General features: G+C 34.7%; 1 protein-coding gene, 1 long non-coding RNA gene and 3 pseudogenes across 4 annotated transcripts; 2 read left to right on the forward strand and 3 right to left on the reverse strand.

Moving 5' to 3' along the window:
- Positions 1 to 3,409: 3,409 nt before the first annotated feature.
- On the reverse strand, positions 3,410 to 4,215 carry LOC148765697 (fasciclin-like arabinogalactan protein 9 pseudogene; annotated as a pseudogene). Its single transcript, XR_016035175.1, has one exon. The product of XR_016035175.1 is annotated as a fasciclin-like arabinogalactan protein 9 pseudogene (transcript).
- A 1,291-nt stretch (positions 4,216 to 5,506) lies between these two features.
- LOC105966342 (cullin-1) lies at positions 5,507 to 11,978 on the forward strand. The gene is made up of 20 exons (XM_088827502.1): positions 5,507 to 5,604; positions 5,862 to 6,030; positions 6,227 to 6,272; positions 6,510 to 7,346; positions 7,839 to 7,905; positions 8,004 to 8,149; positions 8,406 to 8,511; positions 8,600 to 8,785; positions 8,874 to 8,921; positions 9,027 to 9,230; positions 9,323 to 9,568; positions 9,667 to 9,726; positions 9,832 to 9,864; positions 9,949 to 10,035; positions 10,138 to 10,464; positions 10,549 to 10,710; positions 10,817 to 10,960; positions 11,066 to 11,284; positions 11,404 to 11,571; positions 11,681 to 11,978. The coding sequence occupies exons 5-20, from the start codon at positions 7,903 to 7,905 to the stop codon at positions 11,780 to 11,782; spliced, it is 2,241 nt and encodes a 746-aa protein (XP_088683628.1). The 5' UTR covers positions 5,507 to 5,604; positions 5,862 to 6,030; positions 6,227 to 6,272; positions 6,510 to 7,346; positions 7,839 to 7,902; the 3' UTR covers positions 11,783 to 11,978.
- LOC105966338 (plasma membrane ATPase 4 pseudogene) lies at positions 6,520 to 7,043 on the forward strand (annotated as a pseudogene).
- A 469-nt stretch (positions 11,979 to 12,447) lies between the features above and the next one.
- LOC105969656 (uncharacterized) lies at positions 12,448 to 15,678 on the reverse strand (annotated as a pseudogene). The gene is made up of 5 exons (XR_016029373.1): positions 15,285 to 15,678; positions 13,498 to 15,160; positions 13,228 to 13,388; positions 12,640 to 13,128; positions 12,448 to 12,536 (listed from the first exon to the last, which is right to left on the reverse strand). The product of XR_016029373.1 is annotated as an uncharacterized LOC105969656 (transcript).
- A 9,806-nt stretch (positions 15,679 to 25,484) lies between these two features.
- LOC148765698 (uncharacterized) lies at positions 25,485 to 26,447 on the reverse strand. The gene is made up of 3 exons (XR_016029225.1): positions 26,119 to 26,447; positions 25,873 to 25,977; positions 25,485 to 25,768 (listed from the first exon to the last, which is right to left on the reverse strand). It is a non-coding gene; the product is annotated as an uncharacterized LOC148765698 (long non-coding RNA).

Consider the following 26,447-nt stretch of genomic DNA (forward strand, 5'->3'; position numbering starts at 1 on the left):
CATGACAATGGACTTAACTACACATTGGTAAAACAAAAAACAGTCTTTCAAATAAACTCATCCCCATGTCTTTAGTTAAAAATATCTTCCATAATATATTTTTTGTCAATTCCATCCATTATGCTCTATTTTCCTTAATATTACACATTGACCCCGGATTTAAACAAATATATCACATTAACCCCCATTTTAATAATTTTTGAAAAAATATTTTTTTTTGAGAAAATAATTTTTTTTCTTAATTTTTTTTTCCGGCCAGATTCCGGCATTGACTTTTTTTTTTGAAGTTTTTTTCCGGCCGGTCAACCGCCATTGACCACCGGTCTTCGGCGTTGACTTTATTTTTCAATCTTTTTTTTTTTGAAATTTTCTTTTTTCTTAGAAAATTTTTTTTAATTAATATTACTGTCATGCCTGCTAAATTACTGTCTCAGACAGTAATATTACTGTTTGAGACAGTAATATTATGAATATTATTTTTCCGAACAGTAATATTACTAATATTATTGTCCCAAACAGTAATATTATTGCATAAGACAATAATATTACGGTCGGAGACAGTAATATTATAGTCGAAGATAGCAAAAATGAAGGCCAAGACGATAAAATTAATTAATACAGTAATATTACTGTCTCAGACAGTTAAACTACTGTTGGAGACAGTAATTTAGCAGCCAAGACAGTAATATTAATTAAAATAATTTTTTTTAAGAAAAAACAAAATTTCAAAAAAAAAAGTCAATTAACAGTTAAATTACTGTCTCCGACAGTTAAATAACTGCTGGAGACAGTAATTTAGCAGCCAAAATAGTAATATTAATACAAATATTTTTTTAAGGAAAAAAGAGTCAATTAACAGTTAAATTACTGTCTCCGACGGTAAAATAACTGCTGGTGACAGTAATTTAGCAGTCAAGACAGTAATACTAATTAAAATATTTTTTTAAGAAAAAAAAAACAATTAACAGTTAAATTACTGTACCCGACAGTTAAATAACTGCTGGAGACAGTAATTTAGCAGCCAAGACAGTAATATTAATTAAAATATATTTTTTAAGAAAAAAAAAAAAAAGTCAATGCCCGAGACCCGGCGGTCAACGACGGTTGACATACCGGAAAAAAAAATTCAGAAAAAAAGTCAACGCTTTGAGACCGGCGGCCTCCGGTGGTGGCGAGTCAAAATTGGGGTCAAAATTGGTTAATTGGTGAAATTGAGTTAAATTGGGGTGTAAATCATGAAATTGGAATTGAATTGGGTTTCAATGAATTGGGGGTAATTTTGGTATATATAAAAGGTTTTCCTTATTTGCAAGTAAGTTTGAATGGGCTGGAAATATTTGCAAGACAAAAAAGTTGGATTTTTTTTTTGAATTAAGTGCCATTGTCATGGGCCTATTTACCATTTGCTCATTTTTTTTAAGTCTGGTTAACCCTATAATTTTTCTAGTTGATCCACAAAAATAATTTTATCATTGCCATGATAAGATGCATTACAAAATTGCCCTTATAGTTTTTCTGTCTCTATCACAAGCATATTCTATTAAAAAATATAGGGCTTATTCATAAATAGATTTAGACAAAAAACTTTTTTATAAAAAAAATTGAAACAATGTCCAGAGGTGTGTAAATGATTAAAATACCCTTTCACATTTTAATATGCTCTAATTTCATTATTTAATTCAATTTAACATTTGAATCTAAATTTCACAAATTATTCAATTTTGACCCATAACCTAATTTTGACTACAATTTTGCTCATCGCCGCCATTGATTTTTTTTCTTTACTTTTCTATCTGTTTTTTCCGCCGGTTTTCGACGTTCACTTCTTTTTTTTTCTACCTCCCCCTGAGTTGATCTCCGGAGGCATTGACTTTTTTTTTTTTTTTTCCTTCAACATTTTTTGGCCCGTTTAAATAGTAATAATGATGTGGTTGATAGTCATATTAATTATGTTACTATTTAACACAGTAACATTGCTATTATATATTACTTTCTAGCACAGTAATATTAAAACAGTAATATTGCTATATTATTGTATAGCGCAGTAATATTAACACAACAAAAATCACTATTATTGTGTAATAGAGTAATATTAATATGTCGACCGTTCAACAAAGACAAAAGTAATAAAAAACCAAAAGAATTAATATTGATGTGGTATGAACGACAGTACAATTACGTAATTGTACTGTCAGTTGAGAACACAATTACTGTCAATGACAGTATAATTACGGTCAACGTGCAGCGCTGAGCGTAAAAAAAACGGATAGACATGAGTGAAGAGACAAAAATTTTCGTGTTTTTTGTGTTTTCCTTTTTTTTTTTCAAACAACCAACACTAAAAAAAGTGAAATCTATCGTCACATGAACTCAAAATATCGTCACATAAGCTTTTTGACACGAAAAAATTCGTCACATGCATCGTCGCGTAGGCTCCGTTGTACAAAGTCTCATGTGACGAAAATGAATTTCGTCACTATAAGTTATTACGATATTTCAATTTGTCCCATATAATTACTCTTTCATGTCGAAGTTATCGTCTCCTATGCATTCTCAGTTTGTCACTATAAACGTAAATCCTCACAATAGGTGTTTAATTGGACTTGGTTCTTGTGACAAAAGCTTTGGTCACAAAAATTAAAAATCTTTTATGACAACTACTTTTGTCTTACAAAATTCAAATGGATTGTAATGTGAATTAGTTCTTGTGACGAATTATTTGTCACATATGGTTCGTTACGTTCCAAATTAAATCTATTTTTCACGATTCCAAAATTTCAAAAAAAAAAAAAAAATATATATATATATATATATATATATATATATATATATATATATATATATATATATATATATATATATATATATATATATATATTAATTCAAAGAGATTCATCTCTATTGTATTTTTTTCATATTACTTTAGTGAATTTTTATGGTTATAATCAAATTACTTTGAGAGTATCGATCCATACACACACACACACACACATATATATATATATATATATATATATATATATATATATATATATATATATATATATATATTGGAGTTTTGTTATTGGGATAATGTGCAACAAGAATTATATTTTGAAGGGTAACATTCACTTTATAAAAAATTGAGGGGGTAAAGTGTGAATATTATAAATTTACAGGGGGTGATGTGCAATTTTCCCTTTTAGATATAAGAGGAGAAAGAGTGAAAATATATACTTTTCTAAGTTTTCTCTACATACTTATACGTAGTATATTAAGCTCTTTATGGGTGTATGGGCGTAGCTTCTACTTCATCAATAGTGAAGTATTGGTTGAAGACACTATTTGTGGGTGGACTGTTATATCTTGTTATATCTGATAGGCGACACGACCGTTCTTTGCTACATAAATATAATCAAAAGGGGTTCGTGCAATTCGTCTTAAAGAGAGCGAAATCTTTTCGTGCCTCAGCCACCAAACTTTGTGATCAAATCATCAAGATTGCTGCAGTGGAATTATATTCCAACAATTTTAAGAAGAACTTGATCCCATTGAGATGAGCCTTGATGACGGTATCTCACACACACAACGATCACCACTCGGAGGTGCAGAAGCCGCCGAGGGTTTCGGTTCAGAAAATTCTTTAGGCAGAAGCACCTTATCGAGCTGGTAAACCGCCAGCGGTGGGTCTTTCCTCAATGCATTGTAGATCGGCACTTCGACAATTCCGGTCGAGACGTTGACCTGATTCCCCTGACCGGTGAAGTTGAGCCCGAACACTTGGTTTTCCTGCCCGCTGACTTGAGTCCTGACCGGATTGCTGAGCCTTAACAGATTGTGCATTGCGTAGTACTTTGGGCAAATGTGGTAAAGCACAAGCTGGATTTGTTGCTGGTTTGTGAGTTTGTTAATGGTGCCAGGTGGCAGGTTATTGAAGGCGTTGTCGGTCGGGGCGAACACCGTCATGCCTTCGTGTGAATTGTTGACCTGGTTGTTGACCTGGTTGGCTGCCTGAGTTTCGTTTAGGAGGCGGATGAAGGTGGTGTATTGGTTGGCCTTTTCGAGGATCGCGGTGATGTTGATCGGGCCGGCGGGGGTGGGTGGCGGCGCCGACTGGGCGTGGGCGGTGGGGAGGAGGAAGATGGAGAGAAGAAGTGTGGTGAGAGAAAGGAGTACGGGTGCCATTTTTTGGTGGTAGTGACTAGTGAGAGAATAGATGAGAGAGAAGATTTCTTAGTTTCAGGGGTGTATGTAATTATCAATGGCTAAGAGAAGTTTTTTCGTTATTCAGCCATATACCTCATGAGGCTATATGTAATTTACCCTTACAAGTGTGTATATATATATAAATATATATATATATATATATATATATATATATATATATATATATATATAAAATGGCAATACATTTTTTCTTGATCGTTTCTGGATGAATTTAAATTATTTCAAATAGCATTATATTATATTATTGATTAGCTTGGTCCCTCACCTTTGGTGAGTACGATTAGTTCTTGACGGCAATTAAGAAGATGATTAATGTACTGCACTAATTAAAGATGTGTATGGCTTACTTTACTTTGACTATTGGGAAAAAAAAGAAAAGAAAAAAACAATAACATGCGTCAGTATGCTTTTCTGAATATGGCTGGCACACACATTGAAATATACTGAAATTAAACAATTTCAAGTTGCTGAGTATTTGGACAAACAGTTGATATTATCTTATTGAAAGCACAAATGATATTATATATATATATATATATATATATATATATATATATATATATATATATATATATATATATATATATATATATATATATATATTAAGTATATATATATATATATACGGATCGACCCATTTTTTTATTTTTTTATTGCCTTTTCTTTTGCCTTTTCTCTTACCCCGTTTAATGCCAAAAGGTCGCCGTTTCGTACTGCCTCTCCAATCATCTTCTTCAATTATTTTCTTTTCACTTTATTTTCCAAGCTGCTCGACCGTGTCCTGTCTGCTTGTTTTTCACTTTTTTTTTAATCTCCTTTATGCAATACAGCGTCGTTTCTGCGTCCTCCCCCTTGCCGCTCACCACCGCCGGTTGTTGGGTGCTAAATACCCACACGCAAGTGCACGTATCGCAAACAAGTAGTAAAGTAGACTCGTGAGAGTCGGATGTCGATCCCACAGGGAATACGCAAATTACCTAATCCTAAGTACCAAATCCTAACAATTATGATTTTTATCCAGCCTACGCAGGGTTGTCAATTTAATTAACTAAATAAAATAAACTAATTAAGAAAGCAACTAAACACGAGAAAATATCAATATAAAACGGATCTAGGATTTTATCTTCCCCTATGCGATAATTCTTCACCCAATTAATCTCCTATCATGCAAGTTACGATTCCCAAGTCACCGTCGCTTCAATCGATACTGGGCCCCAATGGTGGTCGGCGGCCTACAATCTCTGACTCCACCGCCTCCCTTCCGAAAAGCATTCATTATCCACTGTTCAAGTTGATAGGTACGAAATTAATTAAACTTATCTTCTATTTCTGCTACAATTTTTGGTTACTTCACCTTTTCTTAGTCTTCGACGTCCAGAACAGCCGCCGGCGACTCTGGTCCGTTTTTATTGCTGGAAGATGATTTTCCTCTTCTTTTATTACATATGGCTTTTTTGGTCCCAAGATTTGGTGTCCCGTTTTCTTTTTGCTTTTTTTCTTTTTTCTTTTTCTTTTCACTATCTTATTTGCCCTGCACTGGTTGGCTGCCTTTTACCGCCGCTGCCTCGTCTGACGGCCGCCGCTGGCGCCTGTTAATTTAGATCGCTCTATGTCTGCATATTGATTGTAACTGAATTGTGTGTTTGATGTTGCAGGGACTGGTATACAACTTACAAGTCCTGCGATAGCCGACCCCGAGAGGCAATCGACAGGGCCTCGCCGCTTCCAGCGTCAGCCTTTATGTAGTATATATGTGCACTCCCCCATTTTTCATGTGTGCTCCAAAATGTGACCTATTTTTGGTCGGCCTGGCGCTGCCGTTCTGTCTGTTTCACTATCTCTCTAACTAAGTTCCTATTTTCTCAGCTTTGTTCATGTTAATTACTTATTCCACCTATTTTACAAAAGCTTTTTTTAATTTGACGATAATGTATGCAATTAGGAATTTCATGTCAGAGAGTTTTGATTTTACATATGTTTTGAATTTTTTTTTTAAGAAATCTTTGATTTTCTGGTGCAGGTCTGGCGGTGTTTCTTGGATTTTAAGTTCAAGAATTCTTTTGGGGGTAGTTTTTTTGTTGATTGTTTATATAGGTTCTTTTTGTTGAAATGTATATAAGCCTTGGTACTTGAGATTTTTTACCGTTTTACGTATGGAAATGTGATTGGTAATTCCGAATAATTAGTTGTTGATCGCGCAATTTTTTTAGTTTTCTTAATAGGTGTGCACTGGCTCGAAAACGAAAATTAAAATCGGCAGGATGGATTATTTTGGTTGCTAAACTCGTCGTCCTTTTTATTAGGTTTTGAGAGATGCCTGATGGAGTGAGCAGGATGCTTCGATCCTCGTGCCGGGTGACATCATCAGCATCAAGCTCGGTGACATCATCCCAGCCGACGCTCGCCTTCTAGAAGGCGACCCCTTGAAAGTTGACTAGTCAGCATTGAACGGAGAATCTCTCCGCGTCACAAAGAGCCCGTCCGACGAGGTCTTCTCCGGGTCCACATGCAAGCAAGGCGAGATCGAAGCAGTCGTCATAGCAACCGGGGTCCGCACTTTCTTCGGCAAGGCAGCCCATCTAGTGGACAGCACGAACCAGGTCGGACACTTCCAGAAGGTTCTGACAGCAATCGGAAACTTCTGCATATGCTCGATCTTCGTCGGAATAATCATCGAATTAATCGTGATGTACCCTATACAGCACCGTAAGTATAGGGACGGAATTGACAATCTGCTTGTTCTGTTGATCGGAGGGATCCCGATTGCTATGCTGACCGTTTTGTCTGTGACAATGGCGATCGGGTCACATAGGCTGAGATATGCAATTAATGAGTGAAAATAATATAATAAATTTAAGTTTTCTTAAATCGTAAATCGTAAACTTTGATCGTTTTGTTGATATTTAAGATTTATTTTAACTTTTGAATAGACTTAGGTATGAACGAATTGAATCGTAAGATTTGAATTGTAAATCATAAGATTTTAAACACGGTATTGGGAATTTGCATAAATGAGTCAGACGCGATTATAGCTGAGGAGTAGAAGCATACTGCGTTGGTGGCGGATATTTCGGATATTGCAAGAGAGATCCACTTTGGGGATAAAATTGCAATTGGGTTGGAGCGGCTGGGAAGATGAAGTAAGTATAGGGGTGATTCTGCAATTTTTAAAACTATTACAGTCAGGGAGGTGGATTTCCAAAAATTACAAATTGACCCCACTTGTGGTGCATTTATAGTTGAAGGACCAGAACTAAAATATATATATATATATATATATATATTAAATCGAATATTTATTTTATTTTCTATTATTTATTGAAATTGAAATATATTTAATTTTTGAGTTTCAAACATGGTAATATTTGAGTTTAAAACATGGTAATTTCGCAAATCAAGGTAAATTAAGCGGAAAAGAAAACGTCTCCTATTTTCCTTCTATTTTTTCTTTTATTATTATTATTATTACTATTAATATTAATATTTTTATTTTTTATGAAGAAGAAAACGACTCGTATTAGGAAACAAATTCCCCTCCCGTTGGACTAATAAATATATATATATAATATATGTAGTATACATACATACAATATACATACAGACGTTCATAAAAACCTATATAAACCCTGCAGTACTTGTGTTCGTCTTTGCTTCCCAACAAAACGTCCGTAGCTGAGAATTCCAATTCCCCCAACCATGGTATGTGTAAATTATTTTATTTTCTGTTGTTTAATTTGATGGATGTGATTTTAGTTAGGCGTATTTTTTAAAATAATTGTGATTTTTGAGTGCCGCAGACGAAATCGAAAAAGCTTAGAAAGAATAATGTAGAGGCCATGGAAGAAGGATGGGCTATTATGGAAGACGGCATCGCTAAAGTGAAGAACATTCTGGAAGAACTGGAATCGCAATTCAGTTCGGAAGAGTATATGAGGCTTTACACGTATCCTTCACGAATATTTTATAAAATTTATTATGTGTTTTTTTGTTTATTTTCGTAATCGGAGTTTGGGGAATTTTGTGTACAAGAAAAACGGTATGCGTTTGTGTGTGTATATATATATATATATATATATATATATATATATATATATATATATATATATATATATATATATATATATATATATATATATATATATATATATATATATATATATATATATATATATATGGTTTGTCCTTGACATGAAACAAAGCACTATGTTCAACCTGGCCGGCCGTAATAACATTGATGATGATTATATTTGTCAGCAGCTCTACAACAACTACAAGGAATCTGTTCAGGCGTATATCATGTCAACGGTACTTAATCTAAGTCGATTAAGTAATTATGCCAATCTATTATTTTTTTTTTTTTTCGAGATAATATATTCGATGTTTTGTTTATCAGGTCAATCCTTCTTTGCGAGACAAGCACGACGAATTCATGTTGAGGGAGCTTGTAAGACGATGGAGTGACCATAAAGTAATGGTCAAGTGGCTTTCACGTTTCTTATCCTATCTCGACCGTTATTTTGTAGTTAGGAAGAAAATTGAAAGTATTAAAGATCATGGGTTCAGCTGTTTTCGTGACATGGTTGGTTTTTTCTCTCCTTATGATTCTGCTTCTTTTTTCTTATTTTTTTTGGCATTTGTTAATTCGGTTTTTGAAATCTGGATGATAGGCTTACGGAGAGGTGAAACACAAAGCCAAAGATGCCGTCATTGCATTGGTGAGGTTTTTTCTTTTTTGGGGTTTTCGATGTGCAATGTGTATGTTTATATTTTGCATTACAATGTCGGGATCGGGATTTGAGATAACCATGCTCGTAATACAGGTTAATAAAGAGCGCGAAGGAGGGCAGATTGACAGGGCTTTATTGAAGAATGTGCTTGATGTGTTTGTCGAAATGGGGAAGGGAAAAATTGAATTCTACACAGATGATTTTGAAGATGCTATGCTTAAGGACACAGCTCATTACTATTCTCGAAAAGCATCACAATGGATATTTCAAGATTCTTGTCCTGATTACATGCTAAAGGTAACATATCACATCTTTAACTCTGTTTTTTAACGATGAAAAATACTACCATTTTCAGTTGTTTTATTAACCAAGTATTACATAAATAAAAGGTGGAGGAGTGCTTGAAAACGGAAAAGAATCGGGTTTCTCATTACTTGCATTCAAGCAGTGAGACAAAGCTTTTGGAGCAAGTTGAAAATGAGTTGTTGGTAGTATATGCAAATCAATTGTTGGAGAAGGAGACTGGATGCCGTGCTTTGCTCAGAGATGATAAGGTCGACGAGCTTTCAAGAATGTACAGGCTATTCCACAATATTCCCAAGGGATTGGAAGAAGTTGCCAAAATTTTCAAGGAGGTTCGTAATATTCCAATAATTTACGTGATATTTGTTTTTTTGAAAAAAAAATGCTTTTTGTAAATATGCTAACGCTTATGAGGGTTTGCTTGGTGTAGCATGTCCATTCTGAAGGTTTGATGGCAATCCAGATGATTGAAGATGCTACCTGTAACAAGGTATGCTGATTTTGTTTGCGACGAAATATTATGCTTTTCGTTTGAACACATTATGTCGTATTGTTGTTGTAATTGATTCTAACGGGAATTTTGGTGGTTGTGCAGACGGGGAAAGCTGGTGGAGCACGCGGGGAGCATGTATATTTCTTTACCATGTGCTGATTGGATATACTTTTCTTTCTTACGTTCGGCTGTTTTTATCTGATTTTGCTTTTAATGCAGGCACTTATGACAACATTCATCGAGCTTCACAACAAGTATTCTGCGTACACGACTGGTTGCTTTTGCAACAACGCCGTTTTACACAAGGTAATATATATGAGTTCGAAGTTCAGAATTGCCGATTCATTTAATTCTGCTCGATTATGTTACTTATTATTTGAAAATTTGGATTTTGATCATATGATATAGGCACTCAAGCAAGCTTTTGAGTCCTTTTGCAATCAAGTTGTTTGTGGCACCTCAAATGCGGATCATTTGGCTTCGTACTGCGATTATATTCTCAAGAAGGGTGGAAGTGAAAAGATAAGTGACGAAGCTATCGATGAAAGTATGGATAAGATTGTGAAGCTCCTTGCTTACATCAGCGACAAAGACCTTTTTGCCGAGTTCTCCAGGAAGAAGCTATCACGTCGTCTTCTCTTTGATAGAAATGTTAATGATGACCATGAAAGACTTTTTTTGACAAAGTTGAAGCAGCAGTGTGGCGGTCAGTGTACTTCAAAGATGGAGGGAATGGTCAGTGTCCAACGAAAGAATTATTATTATTTATTTATTTATTTGTTAACTAAAAAACATTTCTCGATTGTTTAAATTTTTTAGGTTACGGATTTAGCATTGGCAAAGGAAAACCAGAATCAGTTTCATGAGTACCTTATCAATAATAATGCTGCAATTCCTGGGATGGATCTAACCGTCAATGTTCTCACTACCGGATTTTGGCCGACTTATAAAACTTGTGATTTGCGCCTTCCGGCAGAAATGGTTTGACCCTTTTTTCTTTGGTTAATAACCGATTTTTTCGACTATGTTTATGCATGGATTAACCGAGTCTTTTTTTACTTTTTTCTCCTGCTACTTTCTGTTTCAGGTGAAGTGCGTTCAGGTTTTCAAGGAACATTACGAAGCGAAAACGAAACATAGGAAGCTTACATGGATTTATTCTTTGGGAACATGCAGCATAAACGGCAAATTTGATTCGAAAACGATCGAGCTAGTAGTAGGGACTTACCAGGTTAATATAATACTCTCTTGTGAATTAATCAACACATCAATCAACCTGTCTAAACGTTATCCAAGAAAAATGGATGCCTAATTGCATTTTTTTTTGAATTATCAGGGGGCTGTGTTGCTGCTATTTAATGATGCCCAGAGATTGAGCTATTCGGATATCAAGACTCAATTAAATTTTGAGGACGACGATTTAATGAGAGTGCTTCACTCGCTTTCTTGCAGCAAGTACAAGATTTTAAAGAAGGATCCCGATTCTAAATTCGTCTCGCCAAATGATTATTTCGAGTTCAACTCCAAGTTTACTGACAAAATGAGGAGGATCAGGGTATGTTTAGCAGTTTTCTTTAATGTCTTCATTTATTATCTCCTTAAAATAAAAATAAAAATAAAAATAAAAATAAAAAATATTTATGGGCTAAAATCTTTTCGTGTTTGATGTTTCAGATACCTCTGCCCGTAGTGGACGATAGGAAAAAGGTGATTCAAGATGTCGACAATGACAGGCGTTATTCAATTGACGCTGCACTTGTGCGTATAATGAAAGGCCGTAAAATTTTAGGCCATCAACAACTAATCCTTGAGTGTGTCGAAATGTTGAGCCACATGTTCAAAGTATGTACTTCCCTTCTTTATTTTTTTTTCTAAACAAAGGCATTTTTGCTTTTCCTTTATTAAAATTAAGTTTGGAATTTGTTACTGATATGTTATACTTTTATTGCAGCCTGATGTTAAAGTAATCAAAAAGAGGATTGAAGATCTGCTAGCAAGAGATTACTTGGAAAGAGATGCAGAAAACCCCAACCTATACAAGTATGTAGCTTGACAAGTATTAGCTCGGGTATTTCGAAGAGTATATTAACATAAATTAGAATTCGTTTTGGTCGATTATATAAACATGATAAGAATAGATCAGTAGACATTTCGTAATCTTTTTGCAACAGTACAGTTATAGAGTTTCCAGAAAAAAAGACATAAAAAATGATTGAAAAATTAATGAGAGTTTTTTTTACAAGAATAAAGTTACAACATTTTTAAAAAATTTACAAAAAATCACAGGAAACAAACATGCTATGCATATGTTCCGAAAAAAGAACCAGAAACGAGACGTCCCAAACTATTTTCAGAAGAAGAAAAAAATCGAAAATTTACCTATTATATATTCTGCGAAACTCAACATACATCTCATGTTACTCAGCACCTGCACCAAGAATCCAGAATCATTAATCATTCAGTGTGGTTTTTTTTTTTTTAACTGAAAAATGAGAAATAAGAAATGGCAGCCATACCTGTCAATTGCAGATGGTTTTTTGCATCCTATGTAGTAACTGTTGTGATCTTAGAGGAACTTCAGTAGATGAACATCCTCTAACTAATTAGAATCAACTCCACATATAATTGCACATATACATATACATGATACACCTTTAGGGGATCACTTTCCGACCCGTGTATAAAGGACTACAGCATTATTTTGTTCACTCAGATAAACATGTTTCAGCAACTTATTCTGATTGTCTAGATCAACAGAAAAGGCAAATTTAGTTGTGGGGGCAAAGAGTGAAATTGTATGACCACACCTGCAAAAATCATATTACATTATATAACACCCCCAAAAAATAAATAAAAAATAATATTCGATTTTAATCTTCATAAAGAAAATAACCATGGATGGAAATTAACCTGAGAATGCAATCCACATCCCTTGTGCACAAAACTGAGAGTCAGAATCACTTCTGACAGCTCCACCATCTGTAAAACGATCCAAATAGTCCTCGATCCATTTCATCAGTCCAACTCGAAAAAGTTTCAGGCCCTTATTTTTGTCCAAGCACAGCTGTATTATAAAGAATGGGAAACACGCATTGTCGAAGTCAAGTATATAACTGTACAGATTTTACAAGGGTGGGTGATACTCTGATGGAACTCTGTGATTTGATGGAGGGATCCAATAGCATGATAAGCAACAATGCTATTTTAACGATTGATGGCTTCCATTGCGATTCGAACAAGGCGCAACAAACCCTCAACATCTTGGAAATTGAAATCAAGTGCCTTTTTCAGCGAATAGATACCATCTTTGTGTGAGGTTTCACCGAGTCTTGTAGTAGCAGATGTTAGAGCAATTCTCGATTTTCTCGAGGCTTCCATTGCAAAACTAACATCTTGTGCCTACAAAAAAAGTAGAACTTACGTGTCAATTATAATTGCATATAGAAAAACTTGTATTGCATGTTACGAATGAGAAACTTAAAGATTGATTATACTTACAAAGTTTATAACTCGCAAGAAACTAGAACGATTCCGTGAAGTAATGATATGGTTCCCAGAAACTTGAGGGGAACCAACAACTTTGGCTAATGCAGCCTTGTTTGAAGCTGCTTGATGGTTCAAGTTGTCAACATCAGAGGCAGATGAGGAAGGAGATTCACCTAAACAGTAGTAATAAATTAGTTCTGACCGCATCAAAGTTGTCAAAACTAAACAAGCAAAAGTAAAGATATTTTTTTTAAGTGTAATCTGATTGCATCTAAAATTTACCAGGGGGAACAATTTGTAGAGCGGTTTGCAACTCATTTCGGTCCCTGTTTGCATTGGCATGCGAAGAATAAACCACTTTCATGTAAGCAACCTCCACACATTTATAGGCCAAAGCAGCAGCAGCAGCAACTCATATTCTTTCTCTGATTTGGTGGCTTTAGTGTGTCACCATTCTCCAACGAATCAGCTGCCAAACCTTTTACACCATTTTCTTTCTGATTCCTCGATAAGGGTGGAAGTGAGTGCGACTTTCCATTCCCATAAACTTCTGTGTGGTTGCTTTTCTTGGGTAATTTTCCATTGTCATGCTCCTGCTGAAGATTATGCTTCTTATGCTGGCCTTTGATTGCATCTTGTCCATCATGACCAGATTTCTTTTGACTTTGTCCTTTACCGTTCTCCGTTGATGTTCCTACAGCAGTATCTTTCTTGGAAATAAGCTTTTCACTGTTAATAGGAGTGCCGGATTTCTCATCGGACTTTCTTCTTCTACTTTTCGACTTCTCCTCGTACAATTGCACGTTATCTAAAGAATCATGCATAGAATCAGAAGCCTTGGTGTTAGCTTTATCTAGGTCGGATCCAGAAGCATGACCCTTGTCTTTAGAATGTGACGAATACCCCTTCCCAGATTTCTTGGAGTGAAACTCACTACTCTGGGATTGGTCAATATTTGCCTTTTCTTCAACTTTGCTTCGCTGAGAAGAATGTTTTGAACCAGCATACTGATTACTTTGACGCAAGGAATCATCGCACACATCAGTAACATGTTCATTGAAAGTGACAATTGCATCTTTTTTTACCGTTCTTCTTCGGTCATCCCCTCCATCTTCACCACCTGAAAGCTTTCTTGGAGTAACGGCAGTTACATAGCCACAATCGTGAAAATCGTCTTTTCCGGTAAGTTTCTTTCTACTTGATGTGACCTTATCAAATCTCGAGGGAGATTAAGAAACTGATTCAACTGGGGAACCTTTAACTTCTTGCCCATTAGTTTTGTCTTTATATGAGCCAGATACCTTGGAAGAGCTTGAATTGGCAGCAAGGGAAGGATGTACATCACCTATATCAATTTCCAAATAATCTGGTGCATGGGTGTTGCTCGGGTACTGCCCGTTATTTTGGTCCTTTTTGCCCCTACTCTTTCTGTCAGTATCTACACTCGCTTTGCTTCCATTGGTATCCTTTCCCCCAGACATGGAAACTCTAGCTTTCTTTTCTTTCCGGTGGTTACTTTCACACATTTCTTCCACAAAATCACCAGACTCTAGATGTTCCTTCGGTTTCCTCTTCTTAACAGATTCCTTATCATCACATTTTCCAGAAATTAGCACACCATTGTCTGATGTACCTGGAACGTGCATTTTTGCATTCATATCGGAGACTAGACTCTTCTTTGCTTCACCCCTCAAATCCTTATTTGACAAACTGGTCGATCCATGACCTGCTTTTGAGGAAGTCCTGCCACTATCAGAAGCCCAATTTTCATCATCGAAGCGTAATTCCTCACTCTTCATCCTTTTGGAAGCTCTAGAATCATCAATATCAGCTTCTAACTTTGTCCTTATCTCTAAGTTTGTACCTGTGCATATCAATTTGAAGATTGCTTTTACAAAATTCGACAAAGAGAAGTCCAAGAAGCTAAAGTGGAGTTCACAGATGACTTAACATGCATAATTGATTTCCATTTTGGAAAAGTGCAGGGTACTTAATGACGTACCTTTCTTAGAAGAGTTGACAACTGATATCTTTTCTCTTTTAATATCATTGTACTTCTCATATTGATTGTCGCACATGCTGATGTCCACTTGGATCTGGAGAAGATGAGTTATTTCCACTGTTCAAATTACCAATTATTACAGATGCACCGAGGTTTTTCTTCTGCGAGTTCGAAGACTGAGCAGAACCATCTAAATCAGTTGAATTTGCTGCCTTTGCAGACACGTGTTTTTTCTTCACACTGGTTGTTATATTTTGGAAAGAAATTGCATCAACTGAGGTCATTACTGCTGAAGTCTCATCAGAATTATTAAGATGGATGTGTTGACTCTCAGGAGCAATGGCAGGAACTGAAGGAGCTGGATGATAAATGGCTCTTAAAGTGTTAGTTGTCAGCTCCTCAGGAACATTGCATCGGTTCATTCCAGGCCTATGAGATAACAAAAGTGTAAGTTTCCCATATTAAAGAACTTATGCACACACATACAAATGCCGAGTTGTTAGCATCTCCACATTTCAGGCTAACAAGAAATGTAGCAGCACTTGACTATCCACTGGCTAGTGATTACATACATTTTTTTTTTTTTTAATTTTGGTCCTTAAACAAGAAATGCACCTCAAGTGGGGGTCAATTTGTAATTTCTGGTAATCCACTGAAACAGTTTGGAAAATTGCATTATTGCCGCTATACTTACTCCATCTTCCCACCCGTTCCACCCAAATAGCAAATTTAACACCAAAGAAGATCTTTCTTGTAATATCCGAAATATCAGCCACCAACGCAGTCTGCTTCGACTCCTCAGTTATAATTGCGTATGACTGATAAGTGTTCATTTTGCATGATTTTCACTTATCAATTCTTCAAGTTTTGGTCTTCGTTCGTACGAGTTTTCGGCTTTATTTGTTTATATTATGCGTTTCTTGTTTTATTTATATTTTCAGGTTTTGTTAGCTATTTTTGGCGATTCGAAACGATTTTGAAAGCGAAGCCGAGAATCAAGTCAAACAAGAGCAAAAATTGCAATCTAGTGGATGGTGGCAGCGTTCGGTATTTTATGCATAACTTCTTCATACGGCCTCCGATTGAGCTGATTCAAATGGATTTAGAAAGCCAACTGCAAGGGCTACAACTTTTGTGAAATGCAAAATTGTCAAATTCGGGCTGCAAAATGGTCAAAACAGAGTTTGAAGTTATTGCAGCGACCATATCGCGATATTCCCTTCCATATCGCGATATGGGAGAAAACGAAACAGAGAGCTTGCATTTTTGCCATATCGCGCGATATGCCATTCCATATCGCGATATGGGGAGAAACGAACAGAGAGCTTGCAATTTTACCATATCGCCCGATATTGCCGATCATATCGCGATATGGGCCTTGGGATGCGTAAAAAATATCTAAAAAGGCAAAGCTTCCTCAAGAAAATTTGCCCTACTATAAATACAAACCCCTTGCATAAAACAGGGAGAACTTCTTAGACCGACTCTTCGACCTCTTCTTCGGTTTTCTCTTCGGTTCTCGCCAGTTCTTCGCGGGAAGCTTCGACGAGGGTTTCGACTCGGATTTTTCATAAGCTTTTTCTTTACATTTAGTTTATGATTTCTCGTGTTCTTCATTTTGATGCTATGTTTGTAATGAACTAAGCATTTTCTTTTAGGGAAATGAAACCTTGTATATATTGATTTTGATTTCCAGATATGTGATCTATTTGTCGTTCTTTGATTCTGTTTATGGTTTCCTGTATTAAATGCTTTCGATTGTTTGGCCAACAGTTGAATTGATTGTAAATGGGAATGAACTCGAGAGAGGATTTCTCGTTTGATTTTAGGAAAACATAGCTCGGGGTGTGGAAACGGAGACGTGATGCACCTCGGGTAGCCCTTAAGGACTTGACCTAAATGCTCTCTTAATATCAGGTTCTGAACGGAGACGTCGGACCTGTGGGTAGACTCTAACTACACTGGAGACGGGGGTTAGGGTATTTTAGTGTCTGGGTTAGCGAATATAGAATTGACATTAGATTCGGATTTGTAGATCTTTATCGATAGTACACTGGTGGATTTTCCCTAGAAGCCTTCACACGTCGGAATTCCTCGCTTTTACTGGCGGACCGTTGTTTTTATTATTGTTTCCTTCTAGCTTCATTTCATCCCCATCCTTTTGATTGTCTAGATATAGTTTAGGATAGTATAATTACGGTACTTGGTAGATTTAGGAACTTAATTCCCTGTGGATCAATATCTGGAATTCACAATTCTACAAAACGCGATACTGTACACTTGCGGTTATTTATACGTAGGTTTTACGCGTATCAATGACTCATTTACGATAATTCGCAATACCGAGTTTAAAATCTTATGATTTACGATTCAAATCTTACGATTCAATTATTCATACCTAAGTCGATTCAAATGTTAAAATAAATCTTAAATACCGACAAAACAATCAAATTTTACGATTCACGATTTAAGAAAACAATAATTTATTATATTATTTTATAATTAACGTGTTATAATTACTATTTTGGTCCGTATATTAAATCTCATTTTTAACTTTGGTCCTTAAACCGAAAATGCCCCCAAGTGGAGATCAATTGGTAATTTTCGAAAATCCACCTCCCTAGCTGAAGCAGTTCTGAAAATTGCATAATCACTCCAACCGCTCCACCCAAATTGCAAATTTGACCCCAGAGTGGATCTCTCTTTCAATATCCAAAATATCCGCCACATTTAAGAAAATTCGCAATATCGAGCAAAAAATCGTATGATTAACGATTCAAATCTTACGATTCAATTCATTCACATCTATGTTGATTCAAATGTTAAAATACATTTTAAATATCAACAAATCGATTACATTTTACGACTTTTGGTCCCTATATTATTATATATATTTTTTTAATTCGGGTCCTTAAACTATAAATGCACCCCAAGTGGGGGTCAATTTGTAATTTTTGGAAATCCACCTCCCTGACTATAACAGTTTTGAAAATTGCAGATGCACCCCTATACTTACTCCATCTTCCAAGCCGCTCCAGCCCAATTGCAAATTTATCCCCAAAGTGGATCTCTCTTACAATATCCGAAATATCCGCCACCAACGCAGTATGCTTCTACTCAGCTATAATCCCGTGTGACTCATTTATGCAAATTCGCAATACCGTGTTTAAAATCTTATGATTTACAATTCAAATCTTACGATTCAATTCGTTCATACCTAAGTCGATTCAAAAGTTAAAATAAATCTTAAATATCAACAGAACGATCAAAATTTACGATTTACGATTTAAGAAACTTTAATTTATTATATTATTTTTATGATATTTACAGTTTTGGTTCCTATATTATATACATTTTTTTTTTATTTTGGTCCTTAAACCGGAAATGCCCCCCAAGTGGAGGTTAATTTGTCATTTCCGAAAATCCACCTCTCTGGCCTAAATAGTTGTGAAGATTGCAGAATCACCCCTATACTTACTCCATCTTCCGCGCCACCCAAATTGCAAAATTTGAACCCAAAGTGGATCTCTCTTTCACAATCCAAAATATCCGCAACATTTACGAAAATTCGCAACGACGAGCATAAAATCTTATGATTTACGATTCAAATCTTACGATTCAATTCTTTCATATCTATGTCGATTCAAATCTTAAAATAAATCTTAAATATCAACGAATCGATCAAATTTTACATTTTTTGGTCCCTGTATTATTATACTTTTTTTTTTTTTAATTTTGGTCCTTAAAAAAGAAATGCACCCCAAATGGGGGTCAATTTGTAATTTTTGGAAATCCACATTCCTGGCTGAAACAATTTTGAAAATTGCAGAATCACCCCTATACTTACTCCATCTTCCCAGCCGCTCCACCCAAATTGCAAATTTAACCCCAAAGTGGATCTCTCTTGCAATATCTGAAATATCTGCCACCAACGCAGTATGCTTCTACTCCTCCTCAGCTATAATCGCTTGTGACTCATTTACGAAATTTGGCAATACTGAGTTTAAAATCTTATGATTTACGATTCAAATCTTACGATTCAATCCGTTCGTACCTAAGTCGATTCAAAAGTTAAAATAAATCTTAACTATCAACAAAACGATCAAATTACGATTTAAGATATAAGAAAACTTTAATTTATTATATTAATTTTAATAAACTTGTGATGATTACAGTTTTGATCCCTATATTGTATACCATTTATAATTTTTGTCCTTAAACCAGAAATGCCCCCAAGTGGAGGTTAATTTGTAATTTCAGAAAATCCACCTCCCTGGCTGAAATAGGTGTGAAGATTGCAGAATCAACCCTATACTTACTCCATCTTCCTAACCGCTACACCCAAATTGCATATTTGACTCCAAAGAGTGGATCTATCTTTCACTATCCAAAATATCCGCCACATTTACTAAAATTCGCAATAACGAGCATACAATCTTATGATTTACGATTCAAATCTTACGATACAATTCATTCATATCTATGTCGATTCAAATGTTCAAATAAATCTTAACTATCAACAAATTGATCAAATTTTACAATTTTTGGTCCCTATATTATTATACCTTTTTTTTAATTTTGATCCTTAAACCAAAAATGAACCCCAAGTGGGGGTCAATTTGTAATTTTTGGAAGTCCACCTCCCTGGCTGAAACAAGTTTGAAAATTGCTGAATCACTCATATACTTACTCCATCTACCCAGCCGCATTACCCAAATTGCAAATTTGACACCAAAATTGGATCTCTGTTGCAATAACCGCCACCAACGCAATATGCTTCGACTCCTCCTCAGTTATAACTGTGTGTGACTCATTTACGAAAATTCGCAATATCGAGTTTAAAATCTTATGATTTACGATTCAAATCTTACGATTCAGTATGTTCATACTTAAGTCGATTCAAAAGTTAAAATAAATTTTTAATATCACCAAAACGATCAAATTTTACGAATTACAATTTAAGAAAACTTTAATTTATTATACTATTTATAATAAACTTGCGATAATTACATAGTTGATCCCTATATTATATACAAATTTTAATTTAGGTCCTTCAACCGGAAATGCCCCAAGTGGAGGTCAATTTGTATATTTGAAAATTTACCTCCCTGACTGAAATAACTCTGAAATTTGTAGAATCACCCCTATACTTACACCATCTTCCTAGCTGCTCCACCCAAATTGCAAATTTGACCCCAAAGTGGATCACTATTTCAATACCCGCCACATTTACGAAAACTCGCAATACCGAGCATCAAATCTTAGGATTTATGATTCAAATCTTACGATTCAATTCATTCATATCTATGTCAATTCAAATATTAAAATAAATCTTAAATATCAGCTAATCGATCAAAGTTTACGAGTTTTGGTCCCTATATTACATACATTGTTTTTTTATTTTATTTTTTATTTTATTTTTTTATTTTTTATTTTTTGCTCTTAAACAAGAAATGCACCCCAAGTGGGGGTCAATTTATAATTTCTGGAAATCCACTTCCTTGACTGCAACAATTTTGAAAGTTGCAGAATCACAGCTATACTTATTCCATTTTCCCAGTCGTTTCACCCAAATAGAAAATTTAACACCAAAGTGGATCTCTTTTGCAAAATCCGAAATATTTGCCACCAACGCAGTATGCTTCGACTCCTCAACTATAATGGCATGTGACTCATTTACGAAAAATCGCAATACCGAGTTTAAAATCTTATGATTTACGATTCAAATCTTACGATTCAATTATTCATACTTAAGTCGATCCAAATGTTAAAATAAATCTTAAATATCGACAAAACGATCAAATTTTACGATTTACGATTTAAGAAAACAATAATTTATTATATTATTTATAATTAACGTGTTATAATTACTATTTTGGTCCCTATATTATATCCCATTTTTAGTTTTGGTCCTTAAACCAGAAATGCCCTCAAGTGGAGATCAATTGGTAATTTCCGAAAATCCACCACCCTAGCTGAAGCAATTCTTAAAATTGCATAATCACCCCTATACTTACTCAATCTTCCTAATCGCTCCACCCAAATTGCAAATTTGACCCCAAAGTGGATCTCTCTTTCAATATCCAAAATATCCGCCACATTTATGAAAATTCGCAATATCGAGCAAAAAATCGTATGATTAACGATTCAAATCTTACGATTCAATTCATTCATATCTATGTTGATTCAAATGTTAAAATAAATCTTTAATATCAACAAATCGATCAAATTTTACGATTTTTGGTCCCTATATTATTATACCTCTTTTTAATTTTGGTCCTTAAACCAGAAATGCACCCTAAGTGGGGGTCAATTTGTAATTTTTGGAAATCCACCTCCCTGGCAGAAATAATTTTGAAAATTACAGAATCACCCCTATACTTACTCCGTCTTCACAGCCGCTCCACCCAAATTGCATATTTAACCCCAAAGTGGATCTCTCTTGCAATATCTTTACTATCCGCCACCAACACAGTATGCTTCAAGTCCTCCTCAGCTATAATTGCGTGTGACTCATTTCTAAAATTCGCATTACCGAGTTTAGAATCTTATGATTTACAATTCAAATCTTACGATTTAATCCATTTATACCTTAGTCGATTCAAAAGTTAAAATAAATCTTACATATCAACAAGACGATCAAATTGTACAATTTACAATTGAAGAAAACTTTAATTTATTATATTATTTATAATAAAATTGCGATAATTACAGATTTGGTCCATATATTATATACGAATTTTAATTTTGGTCTTTCAACCGGAAGTGCCCCCAAGTGGAGGTCAATTTGTAATTTCCGAAAATCCACCTCCTTGGCTGAAATAGTTGTGAAGATTGCACAATCAACCCTATACTTACTCCATCTACCTAACTGCTCCACCAAATTGCAAATTTGACCCCAAAGAGTAGATCTCTCTTTCACTATCCAAAATATCTGCCACATTTACGAAAATTCGCAATAACGAGCATACAATCTTATGATTTACGATTCAAATCTTACGATTCAATTCATTCTTTTCTATGTCGATTCAAATGTTAAAATAAATCTTAAATATAAACTTTTCGATCAAATTTTACGAATTTTGGTCCATATATTACATATTTTTTTTTTAATTTGGTCCTTAAACAAGAAATGTACCCCAAGTGGGGGTCAATTTGTAATTTCTGAAAATCCACTTCCTTGACTGAAACCGTTTTGAAAATTGCAGAATCACCGCTATACTTACTCCATCTTCCCAGTCGTTCCACCCAAATAGCAAATATAACACCAAAGTGGATCTCTCTTGCAATATCCGAAATATCCGCCACCAACGCAGTATGCTTCAACTCCTCAACTATAATCGCGTGTGACTCATTTAAGAAAATTCGCAATACCGAGTTAAAAATCTTATGATTTACGATTCAATTCTTACGATTCAATTATTCATGCCTAAGTCGATTCAAATGTTAAAATAAATCTTAAATATCGACAAAACGATCAAATTTTACGACTTATGATTTAAGATAACAATAATTTATTATATTATGTATAATTAACGTGATTTAATTACTATTTTGGTCCCTAACCCATATTGCAAATTTGACCCCAAAGTGGATCTCTCTTTAAATATCCAAAATATCTGCCACATTTATTATCACAAGTTTATCATAAATAATATAATAAATTAAAGTTTTCCTAAATCGTAAATCGTAAATTTTTTTGATCGATTTGTTGATATTTAAGACAACAAATCCACCTCCTTGTGCGACACAATTTCGAAAATTGCAGAATCACCCCTATACTTACTCCATCTTCCCAGCCGCGCTACCCAAATTTCAAATTTAACCCCAAAGTGGATCTCTCTTGCAATATTTGAAAAATCGGCCACCAACGCAGTATGCTTCGACTCCTCAGTTATAATCGTGTGTGACTCATTTACGAAAATTCGCAATACTATGATTTACGATTCAATTCATTCATACCTAAGTCGATTCAAAAGTTAAAATAAATCTTAAATATCAACAAATTTTACGATTTACGATTTAGGATAACTTCAATTTATTATATTATTTATAATAAACTTGTGATAATTACAGTTTTTGTCTCTATATTATATACCATTTTTAAATTTAATAATACACCATTTTTAATTTAGTCCTTAAACCGGAAATGCCCCCAAGTGGGGGACAATTTGTAATTTTTTGAAATTCACCTCCGTGGCTAAAACAGTTTGAAAATTGCAGAATTACTCCTATACTTACTCCATCTTCCCAACCGCACTACCCAAATTGCAAATTTGACCCCAAATTGGATCTCTCTTGCAATATTCGAAATATCTGTCACCAACGCAATATGCTTTGACTCCTCCTCAGTTATAATCGTATGTGAATCATTTACGAACATTCGCAATACCGAGTATAAAATCATATGATTTACGATTCAAATCTTACGATTCAATTCGTTCATGCCTAAGTCGATTTAAAAGTTAAAATAAGTCTTAAATATCAACAAATCGATCAAATTTGACGATTTAGGAAAACTTTAATTCATTATATAATTTATAATAAACTTGTGATAATTACGGTTTTTGTCCCTATGTTATATACAATTTTTAATTTTGGTACTTAAACCGGAAATGCCCCCCAAGTGGAGGTCAATTTGTAATTTATGAAAATCCACCTCCCTGGCTCAAACAGTTCTGAAATTTGCAGAATCACCCCTATACTTACTTCATCTTCCTACCCGCTCCATCCAAATTGCAAATTTCACCCCAAAGTGGATCTCTCTTTCAATATCCAAAATACCCGCCACATGTACGGGAATTTGCAATACCGAGCATAAAACCTTATGATATACGATTTAAATCTTACGATTCAATTCATTCATATCTATGTGATTCAAATGTTAAAATAAATCTTAAATATCAATCAAATTTTACGATTTTTGGTCCCTATATATATATATATATATATATATATATATATATATATATATATATATATATATATATATATATATATATATATATATATAAACGGATGATTGATTTGATTCCGGCTCTCCCAAGAGCGGAAGCGCCCAAGCAAGAAAGGAAATATTATCTAAGCGCCCTGAAACTGTTCTGCGACTTCCCAAGAAACCGACATCTGTCTTTTCCGGAAAACATAGGGGATTTCTTCTCTAAGCCTTAAAAAACGGGGCTAAATTGACGAACCGACCTCTTTCTACGAGCGCTGGAACTTGAGTACCGAAACTGAATTACTGTTTTTTCTTCGAGTGCCGGCTTTCTTAGGTGGCGCCTACCCGCTACCTGCAATATTATTGAATGCTATCCCTCCTGTACCGTTACTGGCTTTCTTCGGTTCCTTCTCTAGTTCGGGTGCAGGTTCAAATATATATATATATATATATATATATATATATATATATATATATATATATATATATATATATATATATATATATATATATATATATATATATATATATATATATATATATATATATATATATATATATATGTGGGAGCAACGTGGGAGACTAAAGAAGACTTGTGGCAATTTCAAGATCATCTCCACTTGTTCGAGGCAACGAGAACGTCGTCGGATTAGGCGGAAGAGGATGTTACGGCCCGTCAGTTTGGGCCAACCCTTTGCCAGTTTCCTTTCGATTGGTAGGTTAAGAAGCCCAAAACTTAACACAAAATAGGGTTAGGCCCAAGTTGGCCATAATGTATAGAGACAGGTAGAGATTCTTGGAGGATTCTAGAAAGTTTTCTAGAACCCTCCCTTAGGAATATTTTGGAGTGTTCTAGTGAACAACTCCTAGCCTTTAGATCAAATAGATCTCCACTGTCCATTAAGGAGGTGACCTAATATAAATAGGAGTAGAGTCCTCATTTTTAACCATCCAAAAAAATTCAACAAGAATCCAATATCCAAATAGTTAAGCTACTTAGCATTCGCAACACAGAGAGAGAATGACTTGAGATAGCTTAAGAGATTCTTCTTCCCACCATGGAAGAGAGATACACAATGCACATCGAAAACCCAAAAAAAAAAATTCCTGAGTTTCACCTCTCTGTAAGCCAAAAAAAGAAGCATAATCATAAAAATAAAAAAAAATGAAGCATAATCATAGGGGAGAGAAAAAACCAACCAAGTCACGAAAACAACTGAACCCAAGATCTTTAACACTTTCAATATAGGTTAAGAAACGTGAAAGCTACTTGACCATTACTTTATGGTCACTCCATCGTCTTACAAGCTCTCTCAACATGAATTGGTCGTGCTTGTCTCGCAAAGAAGGATTGACCTGATAAATAAAACATCGAATATATTATCTCGAAAAAAACGAAAAAAAAAAAGGATAATAGATTGGCAACCATGTTAATAATTACTTAATCGACTCAGATTACATACACTTTCAATGTTCTTCCTAACTACAAAATAACGGTCGAGATAGGTTAAGAAACGTGAAAGCCACTTGACCATTACTTTATGGTCACTCCATCGTCTTACAAGCTCCCTCAACATGAATTGGTCGTGCTTGTCTCGCAAAGAAGGATTGACCTGATAAATAAAACATCGAATATATTATCTCGAAAAAAACGAAAAAAAAGGATAATAGATTGGCAACCATGTTAATAATTACTTAATCGACTCAGATTACATACCGTTGACATGATATATGCCTGAACAGATTCCTTGTAGTTGTTGTAGAGCTTCTGACAAATATAATTATCCTAACGCTATCACGGGCGGCCAGGTTGTACATAGTGCTTTGTTTCATGTCAAGGACAAACCAACCATATACACACAAACGCATACCGTTTTCTTGTAAACAAAATTCCCCAAACTCCGATTACGAAAATAAACAAAAAACCACATAATAAATTTTATAAAATATTCGTGAAGGATACGTGTAGAGCCTCATATACTCTTCCGAACTGAATTGCGATTCCAGTTCTTCCAGAATGTTCTTCACTTTAGCGATGCCGTCTTCCATAATAGCCCATCCTTCTTCCATGGCCTCTACATTATCCTTTCTAAGCTTTTTCGTTTTCGTCTGCAGCACTCAAAAATCACAAATATTTTCAAAAATACGCCTAACTAAAATCACATCCATCAAATTAAACAACTGAAAATAAAATAAATTACGGCGGCCGTTATATGCAAGCCCATTTTTTTATTAGTTCAAAACTATATAAAGGAGTTTATTAGTTCAAGCCCGTAAATTAATCTAATTTTA

The sequence above is a fragment of the Erythranthe guttata genome, chromosome 13, assembly GCF_056151865.1.
Source record: "Erythranthe guttata isolate IM_541 chromosome 13, IM_541, whole genome shotgun sequence".
Classification (NCBI taxonomy): Eukaryota; Viridiplantae; Streptophyta; class Magnoliopsida; order Lamiales; family Phrymaceae; genus Erythranthe; species Erythranthe guttata.

Bases quoted from the DNA above. Each gene is read 5' to 3' on its own strand.
- LOC105966342 (XM_088827502.1), top strand. The intron at 10,036-10,137 runs GTAATATATATG...CATATGATATAG, and splicing joins ACAACGCCGTTTTACACAAG to GCACTCAAGCAAGCTTTTGA. The intron at 11,285-11,403 runs GTATGTTTAGCA...TTGATGTTTCAG, and splicing joins ACAAAATGAGGAGGATCAGG to ATACCTCTGCCCGTAGTGGA.